Source organism: Chanos chanos, chromosome 12 (assembly GCF_902362185.1).
Source record: "Chanos chanos chromosome 12, fChaCha1.1, whole genome shotgun sequence".
Lineage (NCBI taxonomy): Eukaryota > Metazoa > Chordata > Actinopteri > Gonorynchiformes > Chanidae > Chanos > Chanos chanos.
Genome location: NC_044506.1, coordinates 24362521 through 24374315, shown reverse-complemented (window position 1 = coordinate 24374315; position 11795 = coordinate 24362521). Strand labels below are relative to the sequence as shown.

Genomic DNA, 11795 nt, shown 5'->3' with positions numbered 1-11795 from the left:
AGTGTGGGTCATGACTGTGGTCTTGCTGGGATCACTGGGTCTGACAGGGAGGTGTGTAAATATATTGCTGTTCTCGTCGTGCCATATAATTTGACTGTGTACAGCACTAACTGATTTATCTACTATATATGATGCATAATGCCAACAGGACTTTAATTACAATACATTATTCTTTACTGATCAATTCTGGTCAATTAAAACTGGTCCATTTTAAGTCTGAAGAGTATTCTGTCTGTAGGAAGGACTCCGGAAGCAGAAGGAAGAAGAGAAGTTGCTCTGTTTTCTGTCAGAATTTATTTAAATCATCAGCCAAACCATTTCCACCGTCAGGGGGGATTTCAGTGTTGCCTGGGAGCCAGCGCTAACGAGAGGGGCTGACTCTTCGGTCATGTGACCAGTGCTGTACAGAATTCTGACAAACAAATAAAACAAATGATCAAGCCAATACTCTGTTGTTTTAAAAACTCCACTGTTAGGTATCCAGACAGTTTTCTCAAGTACGCCGTATGTAATATATGTACAGACCTTAATGTCAGAAAAAATGAACAGAAACTATTAACTGCAGCTCTGGATAGAGCTGTTCAGACAGACCTGTGGAGACCTTCAGTCTGGGGACAATAAGAGGAAAAGTAACTGCAGTGAGGAGACCAGGCTGAGCAGAGACAGACGGTTTAAACGGTTTAAACGCAGACCAGGCTGAGCAGAGACAGACGGTTTAAACGGTTTAAACGCAGACCAGGCTGAGCAGAGACAGACGGTTTAAACGGTTTAAACGCAGACCAGGCTGAGCAGAGACAGACGGTTTAAACGGTTTAAACGGAGACCAGCCTGAGCAGAGACAGATGGTTTAAACGGTTTAAACGCAGACCAGGCTGAGCAGAGACAGACGGTTTAAACGGTTTAAATGGAGACCAGCCTGAGCGGAGACAGACGGTTTAAACGGTTTAAACGGAGACCAGCCTGAGCGGAGACAGATGGTTTAAACGGTTTAAACGCAGACCAGGCTGAGCAGAGACAGACGGTTTAAACGGTTTAAATGGAGACCAGCCTGAGCGGAGACAGACGGTTTAAACGGTTTAAACGCAGACCAGGCTGAGCAGAGACAGACGGTTTAAACGGTTTAAATGGAGACCAGCCTGAGCGGAGACAGACGGTTTAAACGGAGCTCCTTTGATCACGTGTCCCCTCAGGGTGATTGGACTCATGGAACACAGTCCAGGTGTGTGTTCAGGTAAATTGTGAACAGGATATGCCGAATTGTGCGTCACAATGGCTTTACCATCCTTATAGGTCCTCTCACACTGTAGTCTGTCACAAAGTCGCAAGGGGTTGTGAATCACTGAGTGAAGTGCGCGGAGCCTGTAGACAGCCGGAGTTACCACCACTTCTCAAACAGAATTCTGTCGTCTGATAGGCCAAAGCCACGCAAGGCTTCAGAAACGCTCTCAATCATTGGTGGGGGTCCACACAGGAAACACAGAGTTCGCTCAAGGTCCACATATGGCCGCAGCACCTCCTCTGATATTCTTCCTCCTGCATGGACACAACGCAGAGCCGTTCACTCACACACACCACTGCTAACACACACACACACACACACACACACACACACACACAGCATGGACACAACGCAGAGCCGTTCACTCACACACACCACTGCTAACACACACACACACACACACACACACACACACACACACACACAGCATGGACACAACGCAGAGCCGTTCACTCACACACACCACTGCTAACACACACACACACACACACACACACACAGCATGGACACAACGCAGAGCCGTTCACTCACACACACCACTGCTAACACACACCACTGCTAACACACACACACAGCATGGACACAACGCAGAGCCGTTCACTCACACACACCACTGCTAACACACACACACACACACACACACACAGCATGGACACAACGCAGAGCCGTTCACTCACACACACCACTGCTAACACACACACACACACACACACACAGCATGGACACAACGCAGAGCCGTTCACTCACACACACCACTGCTAACACACACACACACACACACACACACAGCATGGACACAACGCAGAGCCGTTCACTCACACACACCACTGCTAACACACACACACACACACAGCATGGACACAACGCAGAGCCGTTCACTCACACACACCACTGCTAACACACACACACACACACACACACAGCATGGACACAACGCAGAGCCGTTCACTCACACACACCACTGCTAACACACACACACACACACACACAGCATGGACACAACGCAGAGCCGTTCACTCACACACACCACTGCTAACACACACACACACACACACTCACACACACCACTGCTAACACACACACACACAGCATGGACACAACGCAGTGCCGTTCACTCACACACACACACCACTGCTAACACACACACACACACACACACACACACACACACACACACCACTGCTAACACACACACACAGCATGGACACAACGCAGAGCCGTTCACTCACACACACCACTGCTAACACACACACACACACACACACACACACACACACAGCATGGACACAACGCAGAGCCGTTCACTCACACACACCACTGCTAACACACACACACACACACACACAGCATGGACACAACGCAGTGCCGTTCACTCACACACACACAGCACTGCTAACACACACACACACACACACCACTGCTAACACACACACACAGCATGGACACAACGCAGAGCCGTTCACTCACACACACAGCACTGCTAACACACACACACACACACACACACACACACACAGCATGGACACAACGCAGAGCCGTTCACTCACACACACCACTGCTAACACACACACACACACACACACACACACAGCATGGACACAACGCAGAGCCGTTCACTCACACACACACACCACTGCTAACACACACACACAGCATGGACACAACGCAGAGCCGTTCACTCACTCACAGCACTGCTAACACACACACACACACACACACACTCACACACACCACTGCTAACACACACACACACACACAGCATGGACACAACGCAGAGCCGTTCACTCACACACACACACCACTGCTAACACACCACTGCTAACACACACACACACACACACACCACTGCTAACACACACACACACACACACACACACACACACACACAGCATGGACACAATGCAGAGCCGTTCACTCACACACAGCACTGCTAACACACACACACACACACACACCACTGCTAACACACACACACACACACACACAGCATGGACACAACGCAGAGCCGTTCACTCACACACACACACCACTGCTAATACACACACACACACACACACACACACACACACACACAGCATGGACACAATGCAGAGCCGTTCACTCACACACAGCACTGCTAACACACACACACACACACACACACACACACACCACTGCTAACACACACACACACACATACACACACACAGCATGGACACAATGCAGAGCCGTTCACTCACACACACACACCACTGCTAACACACACACACACACACACACACACACAACCGCTCACACACCATGGACACAACGCAGAGCCATTCACTCACACACAGCACTGCTAACACACACACACACACACACAACCGCTCACACACACACACACACACACACACACACACAGCATGGACACAATGCAGAGCCGTTCACTCACACACAGCACTGCTAACACACACACACACAACCGCTCACACACACACAGACACCAGCGCTCACACACAGACACCAGCGCTCACACACACACACACAAAACCGCTCACACACACAGACACAGACACCAGCGCTCACACACACACACACACACACACACACAGACACCAGCGCTCACACACACACACAGACACCAGCGCTCACACACACACACAGACACCAGCGCTCACACACACACACGCACACACACACACGCACACACACACACACTCACACTGCCATACACCATCAAATAATGGTATCATAATGAAATGCAGGCCAGACTGAACTTATGAAGTGTGTGTGTGTGTGTGTGTGAGAGATACACTCACGGCTGGTATATGGCTGCAGTTCCTGCTCTATGTCAGTGCTCTGCTTAGTAACGTGGAACTTGCAGGAGAATTTATCAGGAAATTCACGGCGGATGTCAATAATGGTATTCTGAAACAGAGAACAAGTTTATTAAAAACAATAAAATCAAAAACATAATCATCTGGAGTCCCAAATCTTTGTACATAATCATGGGCCAACCTTAAGACAAAGGCCCTGTTTACAACTTGCATTAAGATCCGATCACAAGTGGACAGCTCAAAACTACAGGTGTAAACACATCCAATGCGCATTGAGGTCGCACTGAGATCCAATCACTCAGATCACATTCGGAGGTGGTCTGGACCGCATGTGACCACATTCTTGTAGCAGTGTAAACTCAACCACATTGAACAAACACCTACTCAACTGACATCCTCTTCTTACACGGAAGCATGAACTCATTCGCGTAGGTACACATTCGCTCGCCAACGGCGTCATATTAAGGTGCGACAACAGACAACAACAACAGGCAAAATGGATATAGTTTTGATTTCTTCCCCTTTTAATTTCTGACAGACTAGGCACGGGAAGTGCATTGATGCCTCCCGCCGATTCAAAACAACAACGTTTAACATGAAAAAGCTTAACATGGCTTATGTTCCAAAACTGCGATCAGTGATCACGAGATTTCTCTCGGACATCTCGTCAGAAACGCCTCCTCCTGGCAAAAAATCGAAATCGAAATCCCCGGAGTTTGGACGTTATCTCACATTAAGCGTTTTCCTCTCCACTGACGGCCATTATACAGAAACAGCTTAACGTGCCTTAATGTCCCAAAACAGCGATCAGTGATTACCAAATTCGTCTGACATCTCACATGTTATAAGCACTATATCTAATTAAAAAAAGCAAAAGTGAAATTCAGGGAGAGGGGTAACATGTTGGAAATGATTTACGTGTTTATTTGCGTATAGAGCCGGGAAGTGGCATCCGATCTCAAGTGGTCATTAAAGACACGGATTCTAAAGCCAGGTGTGAACGGACGCACTTAGAGCTGTCCACGTGTGATTGGATCACCAAAATCGGATCTTAATGCAAGGTGTAAACAGGGCCAAACAGTACCCTCATTCACACACACACTCACCTTAAAAAGCAACTCGTGCGTGGTTTTGGCACTGTAGCAGAGGTGTGTGCGTCCAGGTGTATGTCCCTGTTGGAGCTGAAGCAGGTCTGCAGTGTGAAGTAGGATGGAGTAAAGAGGATTAATGCCCACTCCTCCACCCACCAGCAACAGGTCTACTGCAGGGTCAGATGGACGGGGGTCAAAATAAAAATTACCCCCCACCCTCACCGCAACACGAGAGCCAACCGAACACTGGGAGAGAGAGAGAGTGAGGGATTTGAAAATGAAGCACAGAGGGCAGTGGTATATCACCAGACAAATATACAGAGTCTGTCTCTCATCTCAGTCAGTCTGCAACAACAGTGATAGAACCTGACATAATCTTTTCATCCACACACACTCACACATGCAAACGAATACACGCTCATACACAAATACACACACACACACACATGCAAACGAATACACGCTCATACACAAATACACACACACACACACACTCACACACACACTCACACATGCAAACGAATACACGCTCATACACAAATACACACACACACACACACACACTCACACATGCAAACGAATACACGCTCATACACAAATACACACACACACACACTCACACATGCAAACGAATACACGCTCATACACAAATACACACACACACACTCACACATGCAAACGAATACACGCTCATACACAAATACACACACACACATACACACACGCACAATCACACATGCAAACGAATACACGCTCATACACAAATACACACACACACACACACAAATATACAGAGTCTGTCTCTCATCTCAGTCAGTCTGCAACAACAGTGATAGAACCTGACATAATCTTTTCATCCACACACACTCACACATGCAAACGAATACACGCTCATACACAAATACACACACACACACACACGCAAACGAATACACGCTCATACACAAATACACACACACACACACACACACACTCACACACACACTCACACATGCAAACGAATACACGCTCATACACAAACACACACACACACACACACACTCACACATGCAAACGAATACACGCTCATACACAAATACACACACACACACACACTCACACATGCAAACGAATACACGCTCATACACAAATACACACACACACACTCACACATGCAAACGAATACACGCTCATACACAAATACACACACACACATACACACACGCACAATCACACATGCAAACGAATACACGCTCATACACAAATACACACACACACACACACACACACTCACACATGCAAACGAATACACGCTCATACACAAATACACACACACACATACGCACAATCACACATGCAGCAAACACACATAAAGTATATTCTCACTCTCTCTGTGTTTTTACCCTGGTGTGCACCCAGTGTGCTGGTGGGTGCTCTGTGTATTTGATGGCAAGCTCTATCACTCTCTCTCTCTGTAACAGGCCTGGGCTGGAGCAGATGGAGAACCCTCCCACCTTCTCCATCCCAGGAATGAAGAAATCCACCCTGCAAATTCACACACAGCTCACCATCAAAACCCAAATTCACTTCACTTTGGAACTGGTATTAAAGTTGTTACAAATGTACAACCCTAATGACCTTTACACTCCTAACCCTGATCCTGACTCTGAGCACCCACGTGGAACCTTGCCTGAGTCACAGGCCCAAACAGGTTAAGGGTCAGGGGTCAGGTGCTAGGTGCTTATTCCTCCAATTTTAACTACTGTAATGTTTACCAATGTAGTTCTGCATCACGGATTTACATGAACAAAAAACCCTGTAATTTAAAGCCCAATCGTGCTAGACAAACCAGTGAGGGAAAGTGTTTGCAGACGGCAGAGACTCTGTGAGTGACGGTCTTCGCAGAGACTCTGTGAGCGACGGTCTTCGCAGAGACTCTGTGAGTGACGGTCTTTGCAGAGAATCTGTGAGCGATGGTCTTTGCAGAGACTCTGTGAGCGACGGTCTTCGCAGAGACTCTGTGAGTGACGGTCTTTGCAGAGACGCTGTGAGTGACGGTCTTTGCAGAGACTCTGTGAGTGACGGTCTTTGCAGAGACTCTGTGAGCGACGGTCTTCGCAGAGACTCTGTGAGCGACGGTCTTCGCAGAGACTCTGTGAGCGACGGTCTTCGCAGAGACTCTGTGAGCGACGGTCTTCGCAGAGACTGTGAGCGACGGACTTCGCAGAGACTCTGTGAGTGACGGTCTTTGCAGAGACGCTGTGAGTGACGGTCTTTGCAGAGACGCTGTGAGCGACGGTCTTTGCAGAGACTCTGTGAGCGACGGTCTTTGCAGAGACTCTGTGAGTGACGGTCTTTGCAGAGACTCTGTGAGTGGGGCTCGTCATACACAGTCACTGCCTCAGCCGCACGCCCAGAGCACCTTTAGCATCATTCATTTAACCTGCTGCAATGGCGCCCTCTTTAGGCTATTCTGTAGAATTACATTTTATTAGCTGTGCTCAGCACAGTCTTTTCTGGACACAAAACTTTTGAGAGAGCCTCTCTTACCACTGTCCTGCTCGAAAGCTGAAGTCAGGATGTGGGATTTCCAGTCGCAGTCTTTTGATTGTCGCCGACTCGTTCTTAATGCCACACACCCGTGCTGGAAACAGTGCCTGCAAACACAGCGTAATGTCAGAAAACTGCCAAAGTGACATTCACATACAAATACAGACAGCACTCCCTCACTGTGCTCCAGTGACCCTGTGTGACCCCACTGCCTCATCCAGAGACAAATTAAGGAGTGAAATGTGGATGAACCAAACAACCTTAGAAAGTGTAAAACACAAAACCAAAACTGTCTAGATATTTCTCAGTGGAATAACTTACCTCTAACCCTAACTTTAACTTTGACCCTAACCATCAATGTGAAACTACTGTTACCTGTCGAGGAGATGAATCATGAAAACAGAGGACTGTGCAACAATTTACAGATGACAAATGCTAAGTTTGAAAGAGCACTCATAAACAAACAAACAAATAAACAGACAGTGTGAGCCACCCCATGGGAAACATTAAAGGCAAGATATCCCTGCCAGCTGCACCACATTCAACTGTCTGACAGATCACTGCACCAACCACAAACTAGAGGTCGACCAACATATTGGATTCGCCGATATATCGGCCACTATCGGCCCCTTTTGATACTTATCGGTCCATATCGGTATCGGCCTCCTCACGTCGGTTTTGCAGATATTACAGTTTGGTTCTCCTGAACTGGGATTACTGAAGTGTTATGTGATGAGCTAAAAAGGCTTAGCATAGAGAGTCTTTCTGTTTTCATTTACCTAAATTCTTATTGGTTAACAGGAGACATGACTGTTGTTTCATAACATGTCATTGTTTACAGGCACACGTGTGTGTGTGTGTGTGTGTTCTTGAAACCTGTAAGTAGCCCTTTTTCACATTCTGTAAATATATGTAGATCATTAATTCATTATATAAAATTGCAGTTAACTTAAGACAGAAGGTTTCAATGTTATGTCATCTAGTATCACTAATAAATGCTGAGCAATGGTAGCAGCATGTAGCCTACCACGTCCTGGACACTGAAGCTGTTATCTGAAAGTTTGATTATGAAAACGAGTGTTCTTGCTGGTAATCCACAGTAGTACCAGGATGCAACTGAATCGTTATTGGTGGACACATTTACGTGTGTACAAATGCGGGATCAGCCACATAAATAAGAACCACAGATAACCAGCTACCAGCCGCAAGACGGCAACGCCCGTATTTCTAAAGCGCAGGCACAAGCCAGTGCGGGGAGACGGTGCCCATTCGTGATAACCATGCTACGCTGCTGATATAACCATGTTATGTTGAAGCATTAGTACCCAGTGCTGCTAGTTATGTTGTATGTTGTGAAATGTTGTAATTTAATCCCTCCTGTCTAAGCCAGATCATTAATGTTTAAATAAGTAAGATATATATCGCTAGCAAAGCTCAGCTGTGCCTTGTTATTGCTTCACATTTCAGCGTTGCTTAATATTTGGAATGTGATAATTGCGTTGAACTGTCGTGTCTGTAGAACGATACCTGTGCATTAAAGAAAACGAAGAGTGGCAATGTTGAATTCTTGCCGGATGCCCTGGAGCAGTCACAACTGTACTGAATCACATCATAAATAAACTCAATCTTTAATATGATGTCTGAACACTTAATCTATCTTCTTAGTTTAAGCAGTGTTTTATTTTCATTTAGGTTTTTCCACACTATGTAAACAGATATTTTCTATTTTAAAGTTAGTAAAAGAATAATTATTCACGCAGTAAAGCGGTATTAGAGCTGTATATTGGCTGTTGTTTCTAACAGAAGGTATTTCCAAACAAATTCATTATGATTCCCTTTATGTAGTTTTGTAAAATATGGTAAATGAATATCGGCCCAAAATATCGGTTATCGGCCATCCTAAGCCATTAGATATCGATATCGGTATCAGCCCTAAAAAATGCGTATCGGTCGACCCTTACCACAAACCTCCTGTGACAGTTAGTCGCAAAACAAACACACACACACACACACACACACATCACACAACATAAACACATACATGTCAGTTCCACATATGAAAAACGAAGAGAGAGAATTTTCCCTGAAGAATATTTTTGATTATAACTCTTCCTGCAAAATCACAGGTGGGATCAAGGGAAGGAGAGTTTTAGACCAACAGGAAATGAACGTGACCTCACACAGACAACACAACAGGAAATGAACGTGACCTCACACAGACAACACAACAGGAAATGAACGTGACCTCACACAGACAACACAACAGGAAATGAACGTGACCTCACACAGACAACACAACAGGAAATGAACGTGACCTCACACAGACAACACAACAGGAAATGAACATGACCTCACACAGACAACACAACAGGAAATGAACGTGACCTCACACAGACAACACAACAGGAAATGAACATGACCTCACACAGACAACACAACAGGAGATGAACATGACCTCACACAGACAACACACGCAGCTATGGACATGAGCAGACAGTGGAGTCAGATGGAAATAAACTGTCTTAACAGGGCACTGCACACCATCAGACCGCGAGCAGAGACAGCCCCAGCCTGTCAACTGTCACCCACTTTACGCTGTGTTTGTCTATGTCATACTATCATCTGACGGCGTGGTCACAGGTGTGATAAACGTATCCGTTACGTATGTCGTGGATATTTATCAACATCATGAAGGAAATAATCAAAACTCACCATCTGCCTGAAAATATCTGCCGTTCTTTCCAAGTGGTCTGCTTGTCTCTGGGACATTTTTCTGAATGAATAAATGAATAAATAAATAAATGAAAACATTAAAAAAGGTCCAAACACATCAAAGGAAATGAAGTGTCTTTTGGTAAACACCACGTGCGATTCACTTTCGTGACAAAGACAGTTTGTTGTTGAAAAAAGAAAGCTAATCAGCGAGGTGTCTTTTATCGTCAGTCCCCAAAACTTTTACAAAAATGTTTGAGTGCAACTATATAGGTTTTATAGTATAGGCTTCAAATCACAGACAACAACACTCCGGACAAAACTTACCGGGATACGAGACACACTGCCTCGCGTCGGAGCGATCCAGACTGACCGAGTCCGGCAAAACTTCGAGCGGCTAAACTTCTCAAAATATATGAGGCATTCATGGCAGACCTTGGACCAGGGAAATGTCTGGTTACATCATTACAGACCGGTAACAAACAGTGAGAGGAGAAAGTGGTTAATGATGAACTGACTGAATGTCGAATAAAAATCATTGGTCTGAATTATTCCTGACTGTTTTCATCGAGTTATACAGTACCTGTCTGCGTTAACCGTCTCTAAATGAGATGTTTCAAATCAATTTACATCGAAACTCATCAGACAAGTAAGTGCTCATGTGATCTGCTCGCAAACCTCGAGAGCTTAGACTACTTAAAATAAACTTACCAACACAGCTTTCTCGTCTGTTTGATTAGCTACCAATGCTTAGTCTCATCAAACAATGTCGAGCTATGCAGAAAAAGAAATTATGAAACCATCATCATTACTGCGAAACGATCACCGTTGTCTGTCTTGACCTCTGGCATATGTAAGTTTGTTCCGGAAGAAATCAGTGGTTGTAGTTGTCGTCAACACTGCGCAAATTTACGCAAACGTACGGATCGTGAGGCTTATTATGAAACGGCCCGCGTGCGAAATCCTCGAAGTCCTCTTCAAGCACAGTTCGTAACTAACAAATAAATAAGCGTAATTATAGACTACTGATAGACAGGGCTAAACTAACAAAACAATGACACACATAATTGAAGTGACTGTGGTGGAATAGACTTATTGTTTTGAAACATTTGACACTAAGCTCCGTGCTGACATCTGCTGGTGATAAAAATCATTACAGGGACTACAGATAGACGGGCTGTTATGCGTTTAATATGGTTAATATGGTTTAAAATCACGCGCTTCGCGGGTTAGCTACTTGACTTCGAGTCCAGCTGAGTTATTTGTGTCTCGAGGCAGACGTTTTAACTGCACGTCTCGCTATGGTATCGCCTCACGCCAGGTTAAATAGAAATTAGTCTCACAGATATACTCAGATATAGTTTGCCTCTCGACCACTTAATCCAA

The 11795-nt window shown here is 45.6% G+C and overlaps 1 protein-coding gene across 2 annotated transcripts; it reads right to left on the bottom strand.

Annotated features, from left to right (window-relative positions):
- Positions 1-275: 275 nt before the first annotated feature.
- oxnad1 (oxidoreductase NAD-binding domain containing 1) lies at positions 276-11237 on the bottom strand. 2 transcript variants are annotated; one of them, XM_030789310.1, is made up of 8 exons: positions 11121-11237; positions 10737-10862; positions 10410-10470; positions 7698-7804; positions 6551-6692; positions 5184-5414; positions 4060-4168; positions 276-1533 (listed from the first exon to the last, which is right to left on the bottom strand). In XM_030789310.1, exons 2-8 carry the CDS (start codon positions 10835-10837, stop codon positions 1376-1378), a joined length of 909 nt encoding a protein of 302 aa, XP_030645170.1. In that variant the 5' UTR covers positions 10838-10862; positions 11121-11237; the 3' UTR covers positions 276-1375. The 2 variants fall into 2 exon arrangements, with proteins under 2 accessions (XP_030645170.1, XP_030645171.1); XM_030789311.1 differs by having other exon boundaries at positions 10737-10844.
- Positions 11238-11795: the final 558 nt, after the last annotated feature.